Source organism: Cordyceps javanica, chromosome 1, assembly GCF_051103115.1.
Source record: "Cordyceps javanica chromosome 1, complete sequence".
In the NCBI taxonomy this organism is placed as follows: Eukaryota; Fungi; Ascomycota; class Sordariomycetes; order Hypocreales; family Cordycipitaceae; genus Cordyceps; species Cordyceps javanica.
In genome coordinates this window covers 6,525,537-6,541,876 of record NC_139295.1, presented here as the reverse complement: position 1 = coordinate 6,541,876, position 16,340 = coordinate 6,525,537, and the positions used below count along the sequence as shown (strand labels likewise).

The 16,340-nt window shown below is 53.7% G+C and overlaps 7 protein-coding genes across 7 annotated transcripts; 4 read left to right on the top strand and 3 right to left on the bottom strand.

Moving 5' to 3' along the window:
- Positions 1–1,728: 1,728 nt before the first annotated feature.
- V2A60_001987 (lysine--tRNA ligase KRS1) lies at positions 1,729–3,934 on the top strand (the record flags this gene model as incomplete). Its single annotated transcript, XM_083253339.1, has 8 exons — positions 1,729–1,986; positions 2,043–2,108; positions 2,180–2,335; positions 2,389–2,607; positions 2,676–3,039; positions 3,090–3,451; positions 3,507–3,631; positions 3,697–3,934. 8 exons carry the CDS (start codon positions 1,729–1,731, stop codon positions 3,932–3,934), a joined length of 1,788 nt encoding a protein of 595 aa, XP_083109465.1.
- Positions 3,935–4,219: 285 nt separating this feature from the next.
- Positions 4,220–5,156, bottom strand: V2A60_001986 (18S rRNA (guanine1575-N7)-methyltransferase; the record flags this gene model as incomplete). The annotated part of the gene is made up of 2 exons (XM_083253338.1): positions 4,220–5,042; positions 5,134–5,156. 2 exons carry the CDS (start codon positions 5,154–5,156, stop codon positions 4,220–4,222), a joined length of 846 nt encoding a protein of 281 aa, XP_083109464.1.
- A 489-nt stretch (positions 5,157–5,645) lies between these two features.
- Positions 5,646–6,378, top strand: V2A60_001985 (transmembrane adaptor Erv26; the record flags this gene model as incomplete). Its single annotated transcript, XM_083253337.1, has 2 exons — positions 5,646–5,949; positions 6,035–6,378. The coding sequence occupies 2 exons, from the start codon at positions 5,646–5,648 to the stop codon at positions 6,376–6,378; spliced, it is 648 nt and encodes a 215-aa protein (XP_083109463.1).
- A 1,081-nt stretch (positions 6,379–7,459) lies between these two features.
- Positions 7,460–7,937, top strand: V2A60_001984 (uncharacterized protein; the record flags this gene model as incomplete). Its single annotated transcript, XM_083253336.1, has 2 exons — positions 7,460–7,754; positions 7,849–7,937. The coding sequence occupies 2 exons, from the start codon at positions 7,460–7,462 to the stop codon at positions 7,935–7,937; spliced, it is 384 nt and encodes a 127-aa protein (XP_083109462.1).
- Positions 7,938–8,299: 362 nt separating this feature from the next.
- Positions 8,300–8,572, top strand: V2A60_001983 (uncharacterized protein; the record flags this gene model as incomplete). Its single annotated transcript, XM_083253335.1, has 1 exon — positions 8,300–8,572. The coding sequence occupies one exon, from the start codon at positions 8,300–8,302 to the stop codon at positions 8,570–8,572; it is 273 nt and encodes a 90-aa protein (XP_083109461.1).
- A 437-nt stretch (positions 8,573–9,009) lies between these two features.
- Positions 9,010–9,986, bottom strand: V2A60_001982 (glutathione S-transferase; the record flags this gene model as incomplete). The annotated part of the gene is made up of 5 exons (XM_083253334.1): positions 9,010–9,102; positions 9,176–9,367; positions 9,457–9,567; positions 9,681–9,825; positions 9,919–9,986. The coding sequence occupies 5 exons, from the start codon at positions 9,984–9,986 to the stop codon at positions 9,010–9,012; spliced, it is 609 nt and encodes a 202-aa protein (XP_083109460.1).
- Positions 9,987–11,464: 1,478 nt separating this feature from the next.
- Positions 11,465–15,911, bottom strand: V2A60_001981 (P-loop containing nucleoside triphosphate hydrolase protein; the record flags this gene model as incomplete). The annotated part of the gene is made up of 2 exons (XM_083253333.1): positions 11,465–12,591; positions 13,412–15,911. The coding sequence occupies 2 exons, from the start codon at positions 15,909–15,911 to the stop codon at positions 11,465–11,467; spliced, it is 3,627 nt and encodes a 1,208-aa protein (XP_083109459.1).
- Between the last annotated feature and the right edge of the window lie 429 nt (positions 15,912–16,340).

Below are 16,340 nucleotides of genomic sequence, written 5' to 3'. Positions count from 1 at the left end.
ATATAGTTCCCAGACCATATTTGATGGGAGACTCACCGGAATGGCAAATCAACGGCCCCTGATACAATGTCTTCATTACGCTAAAAGCTAGGATAAAGTTAACATCGTTGCAGGGTGTAACATATCGTATCTACTCTCCAGCTAGTCATGTAACATGTCACACAACATAGCTGTGAAACAAACCACATCTAGGCTATGACCTAGTCAACCGAGAGGCACAACTGAGAAGTCAACGTGAGCTTGGTGTCGGGATACTTCAGACTCTTCTCACCTTTCTGCATCTACTATAATTCTTCCTCACGCCATCTGCTTCTCATGAGTTACCAACATACGCGACGCAACTCGATTCTAAGCAATGCTCAGCATATAGGTCGATCACTGCCATTGCCTGACTCTAGAAGGGCATCACAGAAGAGCCAATGAAAGCTCACAGTAAAAGGAAACAGCGCATGAAATAGAAACACGGTCTTCTCTCTAATAAGAAACGATCCGGCACCCAATAGAATCTAGATTGGGTGGACTCGACACGCTCTAGCTCTCTCTACGCCACACGCCCATCACCAAACTCCGTCGGTGAAAAGACCAGCACCAAATCCAGACTACAGCTAAATCCGACAGTTATAGAGTTTTTACCATCTCGCAAACATTCGGCAATTGAAATCCCATATTTAATCGCATGATTTATTGGATCATGGCGGACCTAATTGCGCAACTGAGAGATTGCGAAAATGACGAAGCTTTTGGGCTGTTTTGTCGAAGGCTTCGGAGGCAGCAGACTGGAGTGCGCAGAAGTGACGTTCGCAGTCAGAGCTGGATCAAAGAATCCAGACTCATGAATCGCTTAATCATTTCACATGCCGAGCAGATATTTCAAGCCAGCTCTCCAAAAAGTGCACCCGTTCCTGAAAAAGCACCTGGGCGAGGCGGCTTGAGGGATGGTGAAGGCCGACGATGTAGGGGCCTTTGCTTTTACCACCTGGAAGTGACAATACTTGATTTGGAATTGAACAACGATGACAGGAAGCGTAAGTACATGGGTGACGAGTAAGCTAATATATAGGAATGCTGAGATTTTCAAGTGTAGTGTTGGAGATATAGTCGCATCATCCCAGCGAGTGCTGTAGTCTTGAAGCAATAGGGGTTCAATCTGTGACTCGACTTCGAGTAGTCATTCCGAGACCAAAAATTCATCAACATGCAAGCTTATTCAGATGGTAGACCGTAGGCGCACTGTGGTGGTAACAGTCATCAGGCTCAGCGATAACGGCGTGCAAGGGTATGTATTGTCGCGGGGTCCGCGGGGTAGGCGACCGAGGGGTAGTTAGAAGGGCGCCGATGAGCAACAACCTGCCAGGAAACAGTCAGGATATCAACTGCAACAGCCTCCAATAAGCCTCTAGCGAGATGATATGCACAAGGACTCTTCAAGAGCAGCAGACTTTGTAGGGTTGACAGACAGCCCCACCCATTCAAGGAGGGGTGAAGTCGAGCAGTCTTTGGCGGTTGGCGGCTGGCGGGTTGGTGGGGTTGGATTTTGCTACACCAAAGACCCCAAGGTGGGATATTTTTTTGCGCTGCTATTTTCTGTGACTCAATTTTATCCCCCCTCTCGTGCCGCAGAATTATAAAGACTCGCGACCAAGCCGGGCGAGAGCAATCTTTTTTTTTCAGACACAATCGATCGAAACGAGCTAGACACCGAAATTTGATACCCGTCCACCACCCAACATGGCCGATAACCAACCCCCCGCCGCCGCTGAGGCGCCCGTCGACGCTGCTGCCGCCGCCGTCGCCAAGCTGCACCTCGACGAGGTCACTGGCGAGATGATCTCCAAGACCGAGCTCAAGAAGCGCCAGAAGGCTCGTGAGCGCGAGGCCGCCAAGAAGGAAAAGGCTGACAAGTCGGGTGCGCCGCCGCCTGCTGCCGGCAAGAAGGCTGCTGCTGGTAGCTCAGAGGCGGCCGAGAAGGATCTGACGCCGAACCAGGTAGGCGATCAAGTCCCGCCTCATTAAATGCCAAAGCAAACGCTAACAGCTCAAAGTACTTTGAAATCCGTTCACGAACCGTCAACGAGCTCCACGAGCAGGGCAAGGCCTACCCGTACAAGGTTCGTCCCCCACCATCACCAGCCGTGCAAACCACCACCACCACCACCACCAGCTGTTAACACGTCCGCAGTTCGAAGTTACCTACGACATTCGCAACTTTGAAAAGGAATTCTCCCACCTCAAGAATGGTGAAATCGACAAGACCAAGCCCCTCAATCTTGCTGGCAGAATATACGTCCGCCGTGCTGCCGGCAGCAAGCTCTTCTTCTACGACCTCCGCTCCAACGTACGTTCAAAAAGCACCCGGCTACACATGGAACAATCACTAACTCCACGCAGGGCACCAGACTGCAGGTCCTCGCTCAAGCTGACCATCTTGGCGAGGGCGTTCCCAGCTTTGAGGAACAGCACATCAACATCCGTCGTGGCGACATTGTCGGTATCCGTGGTTACCCTACCCGCACCAACCCCAAGACCAAGCAAGGCCAGGGCGACTTCTCTGGCGAACTGTCCATTGCCGCCAGCGAGCTCACTCTCCTGTCTCCTTGTCTGCACCAGGTAGGCCCGCGCCGTCTCCTGCCAAACCCGGGCAACTCCAGGCATCGCACAGCTGCTAACCTCGTCAGATCCCCGATGACCACTACGGTTTCAAGAACTCCGAGCAACGTTTCCGCCAGCGATACCTCGATCTCATGATGAACGACAAGGCCCGCGACGTTCTCATCACCCGTGCCAAGGTCGACACTTATATCCGCCGCTGGTTCGACGACCGCGACTTTGTCTCGGTGCAGACGCCTATGCTCAACACGATTGCCGGTGGTGCCACCGCCAAGCCCTTCATCACCCACCACAACGACCTCAACATGGACATGTTCCTGCGCATCGCCCCCGAGCTGTACCTCAAGATGCTCGTCGTGGGTGGTCTGGACCGCGTGTACGAGATGGGCCGTCAGTTCCGTAACGAGAGCATGGATCTGACTCACAATCCTGGTTTGTTCTCCGACACGTACAAGACCAACATGATGTGCTAACTCGTGTAGAATTCACCACTCTCGAATTCTATATGGCCTATGCTGATGTCTACGACCTCATGAAGATGACCGAGGAGCTGGTCTCCGGCCTCGTCAAGCATGTCCACGGCACCTACGTCACCAAGTACCACAACTCCAAGGGCGAAGAGCTCGAGATCAACTGGGAGGGCCCCTGGCGCAGAATTGACATGATTCCCGCCCTTGAGGAAATTACGGGCGAAAAGTTCCCCACTGGTGATGTCCTCCACACGGCCGAAACGGGCGAATTCCTCAAGAAGGTCTTGGCCAAGACTGGCGTCGAGTGCAACCCGCCTCTGACCAATGCCCGTATGCTCGACGCTCTTGTTGGCGAGTACCTCGAGTCCCAATGCGTAAGTAACGTGATAAATCACCTCTGCAAGCAGTCGATACTAATACCCTCTACAGATTAGCCCTACCTTTATCTTTGGTCACCCCAAGATGATGTCTCCTTTGGCCAAGAGCCACCGCTCCATTCCCGGTCTCTGCGAGCGCTTCGAGTGCTTTGTCGGCACCAAGGAGATTTGCAACGCGTAAGTCTTGAAGCAATTTCTCTGTTTTTCCCCCCTCTTGTCCCTACAGATGCTAATCTGCTTAGCTACACCGAGTTGAATGTTGCCACGGAGCAGCGCCTCCGCTTCGAGGAGCAGGCCAACCAAAAGGCGCAGGGTGATGACGAGGCGCAGGCTGTTGACGAGACGTTTTGCAAGGCCCTCGAGTACGGCCTTCCTCCCACTGGTGGCTGGGGCATGGGCATTGATCGCATGATGATGTTCCTGACCGACAACCACAGCATCAGAGAGGTGCTTGCCTTCCCCACCATGAAGCCCGAGTAAGATGGTGCGCTAGAGACTAGACATTGCAGGAGCAGATATGATTTTACGTATGATGAGGCCAGAAGCCAAATAAAAGTTACTCGCCAAATGACTACTGCCTTGGAAATTTGGCCAGTAAGAGTGCCATGGTATTGCCTTTCCTGAGAAGAGGAGAAGAAGGAAATCTAAATCTAGATGTTGGAAGAATACGCCTAAAACTCCGTGCCAGTCATGCCCCTATTTCGTAATCGTTGCCCGCACGTGTGCATGCTTTTTCTTTCTTTTCTTTTCTTTTTCCTTTTTTTTTTAGAATGCAATGCGGCGCTTACGGCCCGTGTATCTGGACGTGGCCTTGACAATCTTGCCCTTGCGCTCCATCTGCTCCTTCTTCTTGACGATCCAGGCCTTGCTACCCTTCTTCACCTCGCCCCTCTTTCCGCCGATGGCGGCAAACTTTTTGCGCGTGTCCTCGACGTCGACATTGTCCAAGCCCTCGACGACGCCGGTGATGTCGCCGGCGGCGCCGGGGGCGGCGCCGACGGTGAGGACGAGGTAGAGCTTGACGTTCTTGGTGCCGGGGTCGTCCTCGAGGAGGCCGGCGCCGAAGCCGGCGCGGACGGCGGCCTGGGTGATCATGGCGCGCTGGGCGTCGTTCTTGGGGTAGAACTGGCAGACGGCGCGGCCGCCGCGGCGGAGGGCGGCGTAGAGGCCCTCGAAGAAGCGGGCGAGGCGGCCGGCCGGGGAGGTGTCGCTCGTCTCGGCGCTGCAGAGCCACTGGACGGCCGAGATGCTGATGGCGGCGTCAAAGGCGCCCGCGCGGAAGGGCACGCCCTGGCCCATGTCGGCGAGGAGCAGGTCGCCGGCCACGTCGCGCTGCAGGGCGACGTCGAGCATCGACGGGCTCACGTCCATGCCGACCCACGTGTGCGGCCCGCCCTCGCCGGGCGCCACGGCGGACAGGATCTCGCCCGAGAGCCCGCTGCCGCAGCCGACGTCGAGGATGAGCGAGGGCGTCTTGAGGTCGAGCAGCTCGAGCGCGCGCCGCGTCATGGACGCCTGGATGTTTTGGATGCGCGACGACGTGGTGTACTTGCGGGCTTCAATGTCATCGTAGTGGACGTCAGCCGCGCTGGGCAAGGGGTCGAAAAAAAAAAAAAGAAACTTGTTAGTTGGGGGTTCTGCCAGCGGATGGTACGGTGCGTGTGTGTCGGTCGGCTTACAGGGTATCCTCGGGACGGGACATGTTGGCGGTTAGACGATGATGTCAGACTTGAGCAAAAGTATGTCGGTCCCGCTGTGCAGATTTTTAGAAAACCTTTGGAGATTATCCTCGTCGTTGTCGTGATGCTTTGCTATAGTTCTCAGGTCGGTGTCGCTTTGCTACCAGTGCAGTCCTGCTCCCCACTCTACTTTTTTTCTTGCGTGGGTGTGCTCTTATCGATAAGTATCCGCCTTGGCTTGGGATTCTTTTGGTGGCGTGTCTTCAATCAGCATACCAGCATGCCTCGTATCCCTGAATCTCTTGAACTAAAAGCTTTTTTGCCTCCTCGAACTCTTTGGTCGAATCGCGACATCACCTCCCAGGCGCCTACTACGCAGTCCTTAACCCCTTTCCAGGCCATGCAATTCACTCGTTAAAACAAAACTATCCTTCTTCCTCGCTCGCTCGAGATTACGACACGTGTAGCCCTTTCAACCCCGTTCCGATTCTCGTACCTGTCAACTTGCAACCATGTGGATTCTTCCCCTTATCGGCTACGCGGGCGCGATTGTCGGCTTCGGCTTCCTCACGCTCGCCATCGCATCGGGCCTGTACTACCTCTCCGAACTCGTCGAGGAGCACACCGTCATCGCGAAGCGCCTCCTCACCCGCACCATCTACACCATTGTCGGCATCCAGGTCACGCTGTGGCTCGTCGATGGCTTTCCCTTTTGGGCCACGTTGCTCGGCGTCGTCTCGCACGTCGTCTACCTGGGCAACATGCGCCGCTTCCCGTTTGTGAAGCTGTCTGATCCTCTGTTCATCTTGTCGTGCGGTGCGTCCAGCTCTCCCTCCCATCCCATCCCAACCACCCCCCATCTTACGTCCACGTGTCGCGTCTAACACGAACCCTCTGCCAGTCCTCGTCCTCGTCGACCACTACGTATGGTTCCGCCACTTTTCCGACACGCAGGCCGCATCGTACCACCGCGCCTCGTACTACGACGACGTCGAGGTTCCCAGCTTCACCATGATCGCCTCGTACTTTGGCCTCTGCGTCTGGCTCGTCCCCTTTGCGCTGTTTGTCAGTCTTTCGGCCGGCGACAACGTGCTGCCGACCATGGGCACCGAGCCCGCGCACGACGGCAGCGGCGGTTTCGGCACCAAGACGAACAAGCCACAGGGCATGATCAAGGCGGTCGTGGACTCGGTGCGCGATTCCATTGGCCAGCTTGCGGGTGCGCGCAAAGAGAATAGGTTTTGACACGGTACTTGACGTGCGATGTGGAAAGCTGCCAAGGGTACATGCGCCATGTGACATCATCACACGGTGGTATGCAGGCATGCTTTGACGATGCGTTTATCTTGTGTACGTCGCATTTTTCGAGTGGCCGGGAGGCTGCAATCAATCTTGTATCAAATATCCGCGCAGGACGCACGTTACTTAATGATAATGAAAATAAGACGAAAAGATTCATGCCCCAAGATTGTTGACCGTGGTATTCACACCACTGCGCTCGCGTGGCCCAACTAGCCAGGGGTCCCCGGACTTGCGCCTGGTGTCTATTTTTGTCCATCAAAGCTTTGCGTTCCCTTTTCGAAATGATCACCATGGTCAACACGAGCACCACCACGGCTCACTCAGCTATATCCATCAACCCACTGGCCCTACGACTGTGTTGCTGGAGGGGCTGCGACGGGCCAGGAGATGCCGGCTCGGACTCGACAACTCCACTGCGACTGGGGCAGCGCAAAAAGTCCGAGGCTTAGCCCACTAGAGCGCCGTTGCTCTGAGTACTAATATCATAAGGCTGACCCTGACATGACATGGCGCCGTGATTTTTATTTATTTATCTATTTTTTAATTTCGACACAGCCACCCATGTCTGTTCCCAAAAGGCCTGATCAGACTGGTCGTCTTACTCTGGTGTGGACAATGAGGTCAATGTTCAAATGCGAGGCTGAGGCAATGAGGCATGGCGTGGCAGCCGCGTCAGCGTTCGAAACCTCTCAATGGCCAGGCACAACAGCCTTGTTACTGGTGCGCTCTGTCACTTGGAGGTAAATCGTGGCTGTTATGGAGAAGGCTAGCCAGATTCTCTGCATGTTGACCTGGTGCGATCTGAGCCTGGATCGGACTTTGCACTGCCCTTGGGGGATACGCGACACGGGTCCGAGAATGCGACTTGCACTGATGACTGTATTTCAAGTGAATATTGTATATAAACGTGAACAAAATCGCTTTCGATTACATCAATTATATCTGGTCTACATCAAGTTCCCCTTCCCTACAAAAGAAAAAGGTGGTGCTCCGACTGTCAATCGACACATCACGTCTCTGCACCATGCTGTCCATGATCGCCTTTGTCGCCGTCGCCGGTGCCATGCCCATCGCCACAGAAATCACCGTTCCTCTCAAAAACACAACAAAAGAATCTCTCAAATTCTTCTCCGAGAAAACTGCGAATAGCGTCGCGGAAATAGTTCATCGGTCCGTCTGCGAGCTCGACTCGGACAGCGCCACGCCGGGCGACTGCCCACACGTCAACTCGATTCTTCGCGCCGTCTTGGCGCTCTTCTGTCTCTTTGTCCTTTTGGTCCTGCTTCATGTCTGGCAAGCCGCCAAGTACAACAAGATCCGTACGTTTTGCCTCATCTCTCTCTTTTTTGTTTTTTTTTTTTTGTTTTTTTTTTTTGGCATCTTCCAAGCACACTCTGACCTGGCATCACACAGAACCCGTCTTTGGTACGTACGTTGTCGACGACGCAGACAACAGCGCCAAAATTCGGTACATTCTCTTGGAAGAAACTGAATCGCCTTGAGCCGACGAATACCTTTGTTTTTTTTTCTGTCCTTGCTTACGAAAATTAAACGGAACCAATAATGAAAGCGTGGCATGTATGGCTGTGCCTAGAGAGCGTAATGCATAACGTGGTGGAGTCGAGCATCACGGCCTTACGATTAAGCATAACGCCTCGCCACCAGCACGAGCAATAAGTCAACACGTCGCCAAATGTATAAATATCCTGCGAGGATCCGGTATACAGAAAAGGATATGACATCGAGTTACACAATCACATTTGCTTATACACACACACACACACACACACACACATACGAAGCCGGCAAAGCATCATACCTTTTCTACTTCACCGTTCCACATTCCACCACAACGACTTACACAATGCCTACCACCATTTTTGCACGCACCGCCGCCCGCCGCGCTGCCACCTTTTGCACCTCGTCGCGTGCCATGAAACCGTCTGCCGAATCCGGTGTCGGTATGGGCAGCCCTACCGCTTCTGCCTCGGCCGGCGGCAGCTCATGGGCCTGGCGCAACCTCTCGCCCAAGACGCGCCAGTACGTCAAGATTGGTGTGGCGACGTGCGTCGCGACCGACGCCTTTGTCCTGTACAACTACCCCGAGTGGGTTGGCCTGAAGAGGGCTTCTGATTGATTGAGAGGCAGGATGGTTTTTTTTTGTTCTTAAGTCGATTTTTGTATCATAACTCTTTTCACAAATTGAAAACGCTTTATCCTCCCTCTCTTGGGTTTTTGGATAATAATAACATATCATATGCGAGATTGTTATAGTATTTGACCTAATTCGATAACCAAATTACTGCAAAAGTACTCCAAAGTCCAATAAAACCATGACCTTGGCAGAAACGAATTAAAAGATTACAACAAGTACATGGAGGTATGAGCTTGTAAAGGGGACACAAAATAGCATCTCGCCATGATTGTATAGATGGATTTTTTTTTCTCGGCTTTTAATAGTGACCAATTAACTAAATGTACACAGACGACTCAAACTCGATCATACTATGCTGCACCTGGTCAAAGGCCCTCTATCTATGAAAAGGCCGCTCAAGAGATTCTCGATTCCGACATTTACTTTTGTTCTCTCTCCTTGAGATACGCAGCAATACGAGGTCGGGCCTCGAAAGCCGCTTTGAACTTGACGATGGCCTCGGGAAGCTCCGCCTATAAACATACATGGTCAGCGACATTGGAAAGGGGGGGGGCAACGCGATTCCGCCAGACATCGACAACTTACAGGAAGAGTACCGATCTTGGCATCGTTATCGATGGCTTGGAACACGGCGAAATCAGCATAGGTGATTCTGCTTCCGAGCAGATACGGTCCGTTATTTTTGGCATAGTGCGCGGCAACGAGTCTGTAAAATTCGGGCACCGTTTCGTTCTTGTACTTGTCCGTCTTGGCGCTAAGCTGGGCCACCCATTCTGCCTACAAACACAATCAGCAGAGCAGGTGTGAGCATTCATCACTTTCCAGGTTCGGGCGAGAGAGTTATAAGCGTTTGTGAACAGACGTACCCTCCAGTCAATGTACAGGTCGGCGACGTGATCGACCTCGTATTTTTCCAGGCTTGTCTCGCCATCGTAACTGCCCAGATCGCGGGCTAGAAAGCGCAGCGTGGGGACATGCTACAACACCAAACAGGCTGCCGAGTCAGTAACTAGTCACCCCATCGCAAAAGTGAGTAATAAGATGCCGTTCTCAGCCCGGGGAGGGGGGGGGTGTTGCTTGCCTGCGTCACGATGGCGCCCTTGTACTCGAGGGCGGGGACCTTGCCGGTCAGCGAGATGCCGTCCTGCTGCAGCTTCTTGCTCGCGGCCGGCCACGTATCGTCGTATTTGTAGCGGACGTCTTTGAAGTCGATGCCGGCGTCTTTGAGGAACAGGCTGGCAAGGCACGCAGGCGTTTGTTAGCTGTCAGGTTGCGGCGCGACGGCCGACCGACCGGGTGACGGGATGCTCTCCCTCGATGTAGCTCACCGAACAACTTCGCCACGGCCCAGTGAGCCAATGTCGAGGTAATGCAGAGTGGCGGTCGCGTTGGCCATGTTGAGATGATGTAGAAGGTTGTGATGTTGATGATGTTGATAAAAGTCAAGCAGCTTACCAGTGCCGGCCGGTCGCTGCAGGAGCTCTTATATATATATATATATATCAATAACTGCCTTTACCTGAGGAACTGATGCAACCCCGGTAGCACGTCATTGCCGATACATTCGAGCTGCACTCGCTCCACCATCACCTCCCGCTCCAACTACGCTCCAACTAACTAGTGCGATGACGCTGGCTGAGAGAATGATTCTAGCTTCTGGGCGTATTATTGCAGCCGAGCCCGGAACCTTGCAGGTGCCGTCTCGTTCCAGCCCACATTTGTACCCCGAAATTGATTCCAAATTCTGCAGTCTCCAAGGAACCCATATGGTACAAGGCCGCAGTTTCTGATTTCAAAGCATTGCAGGCGTCGCTCCGAATCCAAGAGGTGTGTGATCTGCCCCCTCTTCCTTCTGTCTCACCTTGATACCTGTTATAATCGCTCATCTACTGGTAGCTTGCACCCACCGAGATGTTGACCGTTCTGTTTCACCTTGGCGTTGCAGCCACCCTATTTTACGGATGACACGCAGGTGAGGCTTCCATTCAGTCAGAGCTCGGTTATCCGGCAGGCCAACCGGACGGCAAATCGAGAGTTTCATACGGGAACAGACTTGGATTTTTTTAATTTTTTTTCTTTCACTGATCCAAACTGCCCTCTTCTCCTGCACCAAGGGCAGGCAGAGACCGGCCTTCCTGAAGCGTCGCTTGTTGCAGACAGTGCCAAAGGTGAAAATTGCGCTTCATCAACAGCCCAGATCAAACTACATTCACACTCATAGTCAAACTATAGGATGTGGAGCGGTAACTATAGGATGGCTAGTTACCGTCAATGCATAGCTAGAGCGCAAGCAGAGGCGGGAAGCTCCCGCCGAGCGGCTTCAAAAACGCTGGCGTGGGGTCGAACTCACTATGCGCCGAGAAACCAGTTCGTCGGCCTCGAAGAACCGGCTATAGCTTTTGCTGGCATGGCATATTCCGAAAGAGCAAGGGCCGAAATGTCCATTCGCGGAGGCTTTCTACTACTGTAGCCATGCACATGGCTGAACTGCCCTGAAAGTTGTCAGAATAAGGTAGGGCATTTCGGGCTCGATGAACTAACTATCCCTTTGGATGTGCGAAGGTATAGATTAGCGTAGCGCGACGGACCACTTTGTAGAAGCTCTCTTACGCGGCAATGCTGCCGGCAACGGCAGCCATACTACAGACCAGACCAGCTGCTAAATATCGGACATAAACCGCATCTCTCGGGGATAGATGCATGGCCTCGGAGAAATAGCCGTTTCAGGCGACAAAAAGTCAAACTTGGGATGCCAAGGCATGTTCCAAGAGCTACAGTACCTGGCGCATGAATAAGATATGGTGTGGAGGAGGCGGTCCGAAGCACAAGGCGCCTCGGCGAAAAATGCTCAGCTATCTATGTCTCTATTGATGGTTACGGCCCTTTGATAGGCTTGCAGCTGTCTTGTGCCGTGGCTGATTCTTGGCTAACTGGCCCATGTACGTCTTCCTGGCGACTGTCCTTTTCAAGCACGTCTCTGAACCGATAACTGGCTGGCCGCTCCCACCTCAGAAACGGCTCATTCAGCTGCAGCAAGTCCGAGCGGATCAGGACTGGGGAGGACTTTATTTCCTGTTTGGTTCCGTCGGGCCCTCCCACCAGCATTGGCGCCATTGGCGGCTGCGGCAACAATGGCCACTGTATGCACGTTTCGACGAGCTCAAAGTCTCGCGCCCTTCTCTTGTCAATCCAACTATCGAGTACGTTGCGGAACTCGGACACATCAGCGTCCAGTTTCACATCCGGGTGCTTTGTCCACTCAAGCCGCAGTATGGCTTCGGCGTCTTGTTCAAGATGTGGTACCTCCCTAAAGTGCTCGTCGAGGGTAATAACTTCGTACAGTGTGAAGATGACGCCCTTTATATCGTCGCGCTCTGGCGTGTAGTGCTCTTTGATCACGATCGAATAGTTAAAGTCAAAGATGCAAAGATGATCTTTCTCGTCAATGAGCAGGTTACGCGCAGCAATATCCTGGTGCATAATGCCGTAGCGGTAGTTCAGGTCATCGACGACAGACAGAAGCTGCCGCAGCCAGGCTAGACGGAACGGGCGGACCGTGGCGTTACAATCCTTGAGAGTTCCACCAGGAATATAACGACTCGTGAATCCGACGATGCTGCCCCTGATATTATCCAAGACGATAGCGTCGAATGGGACGATGTGCGGATGGTCCCGCGGCAAACGAGCCCAGCATTGAAGCTCGTACCATTTTCGAAACATGCCGTTTGATATGAACCAGTATTTGAATGCTACTTTCGTGTTTGCCATCCCGTGAACCGTAGGTTCTGCTGGGTAGGTCACCAGGTCCACCTGTGGCCCCATCCGGTCGAGTTCCGTCAAGCTCTCCATCCCGATAGTCTTGACCGGGAAGGGCAGACGCAGAGCGGACAGTGGATGGCAGTTCGTATACCAAGTTACGTCGTCTTCTATGTTTGTAGATACCGTAATCGGCCCATCTGGGTCCGAGAAACGAATTCCCAAAACATCGGTGCCAAGCTCGTCTATGTGCTTTCGTAGCTTCGCTAGGCAAATTTCCTCTGTTTCTTCAGAGTCTTGAACCGGGACAGATGGGCAATATGTAACTGAAAAATGCCTTCGCTGGTCGAAATCGGTGATATACCACGTGTAGGGCCCTCCGATAAGCAAGCCGCCGCCTCCAGCCCATAGTCGTTCCCCCGGCTTAATCATAGCCAGTAGTGAGATGGGCTAAATATCAGAGCAGAGTGGTTGCAGGCAAATGAAACCAATGATAGAAGAGGGAACTGGTGAATAGCTTCAAGTGTCATTATTTGATCCTTATAAGCTAAATGATGTTTATTAGGTTTGACCAAGACAGGCTGTGTTGCGCCAAATGTTGAACCAACGAAGCCCCACCTCATGATGAAGCATGATTATGCACGTGAAACACATCACATGTAAATACAAGTAACTTTTTTCTACCTGCTTTGAATCGTTTCTTGCGATGTAATTCACCTCTCAGTGTGCTGCCTGTTGCCCAGTAGCGATGTTAAATTTTGACCCAATACCGGATAGCATTCTCCCACTGATTCCTATCCACTCGCTGACTAGACCACAGGAACGCTAAGCAGTCTAATGTTAGTTATATCTTATATACAGATAAATATGGTATCATGTTGGCTTTCAAAAAGTATGGATATATTTGACTGTGATGGCTCCTTTCTATAGTGCTACAAGAGAGTGATCTAACTAGTTACTTAAACAGCAAAAACACAAAACCTTCCTAGACGCTCAAATGCAGATTTTTGTTACATCAAGTCCCATGCTGCCCACGCATCACCGCTGCAAGACGCTGTCGCGCACTGTCCTTGTTCCCTCTGGTTCCATTGTGCGTATGAGCGGAGTCGTAGTAGCCATTGGCATCCTCATAGCCAACCTTTTGCGGGCGTGGTGGCGGGGGCGGCGCATGGTGCGGCTGCTGTGCCGACGAGGCCGTAGTATAGTAGGCCGAATCCCACTCGCGAGGCTGATCTTGACTGATGCTCGGTGTCACAGGGACAGTATGCGTAATGGGTGCCGAGGGCTGAGGCTGCTGCTGGGGTGGCTGCTGGGGAGGACGGGAGCGCGTGTCGACGATCGGCCGGGAGCGCTCTTCCTGGTAACTCTGCCGGCTCGCCTCAGCGGATCGGCGCAACGGCGCAGCTTGTGAGCCGGTGGACTGTCTCTTGATGGTGCCCCGCCTCGAAGGGCCGTCAGCGTCTGTGTCAATGTCGTCGTCTGCCTCATCGGCGTAGGCGCGCAGGTCACTGCGCATGGCCAGACTGGCGCAGATATTTCGTGCCTCTTCGATCGCCTTTTTCTGTTCTTTGAGCGCCATGCGGCGGTCACGCGTCTCCTTGTTCTCGGCGGCAATGGACTCGATGGTAGAGTTGGGCATGCGAAGAATCTCGACGGGATTGAAGAGACGCAGCATACCAAGAAGCAGGTGGCGCTCGACTACCTGTGTGATGACGTTGCGGGTGAAAATGCGCGCAGTCAAGTCGTAGTAGATGAGCATCTTCTCCAGCACCTCCTCCGCTTCAGTGTACGTGCCGCCATTCTCAGTCGCGTCAGCACGCCACTTTCGTAGACGCTCCTCGTACTCCGGGTCGTAGGGCTGGATCTCGAGCTCCATGTCATCCGTCAGACGCGTCAGCTCCTTGTCGGCATTCTCGACGACCTCGCGCATCTTGGTCTCTAGGAAATGGTAGCGCAGCGGGTCACGCATGCGCATCGGCCAGATGTGGCTGATGACATCGGCAAGAAACTCGTTGCAGATGACGCTCAGATTGTCCTTGTACTCCTGCGCCAGCACAGGCCAGTTGCGCGAGTAGTCTTGGAAGAGAATGTAGGGAGCTCGGGGGTTGGAATCCAGTGGCAGCTCGTTGCCGCGAATTTGGCGCAGAAGCGGCTCGACCTCGTACTGCGCAAAGTCCTTCTTGCTCTGGTCGCCAACGGTACCGGCAGCAGGGAGGTTGGCAGCGGATGGCTCGGAAAAGTTGACCTTGCGGCCTTGCTGGCGAAACAAGCGCGAGAAGCGTTCGCTCTCTTCCCGCACACGAGCGCGGAGCTTTTGCGAGGGCGTGCCCTTGGGGCTTGACTGGCGGGCAAAGAAGCGTTCACCGAACGGATTCTTGTAGTTGCCGTTGACGGCAGGTGTGACTAAATTGTTGGAAGCAGCAAAGAGCTCGCCCATCTCGAACCGCATCTCCTCCACGGTGTCTTTGCCTGCCCCCATTTCCTTGAGCTGGCCATCGCAGCGCTCAAGGGCCTGCTGAATCTGGCGGCGCAGGCTCTTGACGTGCTTGCCGATGTGACGCTGCAGCTGGCTGCTGAGTTTTTGCCGTAGTGAAGCAACTCCCCACATCTGTGGCGGCAGGTTTGCCCATTTTCCACGAGTGAAGAACTCAGCCTCGCGACGGTTGCGGTCCGTAGCAGTCGTCCACTGCTCGCCCGGGCCGGGATTCAGCAGGACAAACCAGCCGAGCTTGAAGTGGTTCTCATCATCTTTGTTCATGACGAGCTCCACAAACTTGTCTTCCAACCCGATGCCCTCCGTCATATCGGGCTTGGTCAAAACACCAATGGTTCTGGATCCGTTGGGGTCAAACTGGCGAGCCTTGGTCAGGATCGGCGCCTGGACATAGTCATTGTTGCCGCCGACAACTGCGAGGATGATTGTTCGAGAGCTCTTCATGTAGCGATCGGAAAGATGCTCGATGGTCGCGATATCGGCTTCGGACTGATCGCGGTTGGCGACACGAACCAGGCCAGGCAAGTCGACGAGCGTCAGAAGGGGCATCTCGGGGCCTGTCTTCTCTACCACAAGAATATCTCTAGCGGCAAATCGACCGGGGATGTTCTTCGGTGCGATGAGATCTGTCGCTTCGCGCATCAGGGTCTCAAAAGGCATGTCGCCCGTGACGTCACCGCCATATTGGAGCAGCTTGGTCTGATCGTTGTACGGGCGCGTCTTGTCGGGAATAATGGAGACTTTCAGTCTCGTTTCCTTTGCTCTGCGTAGCCGGATCTCGGTGGCAAATCTCGTGCAAGCCCCGGCATCTCGTGGGAATGGTGTGCCAGAGAGTGCCTCCAAGACTGAGCTTTTACCAGCCGACTGGTCGCCGACTACAACGATTTGCGGAAGCTTGACATTGTCAAGTTGCGCAAACTGCAGCTTGTCAATGAGATTTAAAAGCTCCGTCTGTTCGTTTGCGAGGCCCTGCGTCTCCAGGGAGGATTCGATGGTGGGTGCCATGTCACGCCTGCGAGTGTGGTGTGATGATTGTGAAGTGGTGTCGTCGGACAGGAACAGGGAACCCATCTTTGTGGCGGAATTATCTTTTATATGCTCTGCTAGTCGCCAGGCCCCAGCATAAAATCACAATACAAGGCCTCGTCATCTATTTATACGCCCCTGCAGAAACAAAGGGCGCCCCGAGCTGCAGCGCGCGGTCTGCGTCATGTGTACGCGGCCTCCCGGCGACTGGCGTAGTAGCACAGCTCCCGCGGATTCTAGCCACCTCAGCTGTGAACATGTCGCACTGCGCCACTGGAATTTTCTCGCTCCATCCCGCTCAAAGGGACACGCAAGGAACACGAGTGCCCGAGCTGGCCAATCGTCGGGTGCCTGAGAAGAGATGACGCAGTGATGGCGGCAAGCTTAAATGGCAGCCTTAGAGGTGGGTACCCGTAGTGTGGCGAAGCAGGGTCCGTGGATGTGGCGGCCTCCGGTTTTCGCCACGTTGGGCAC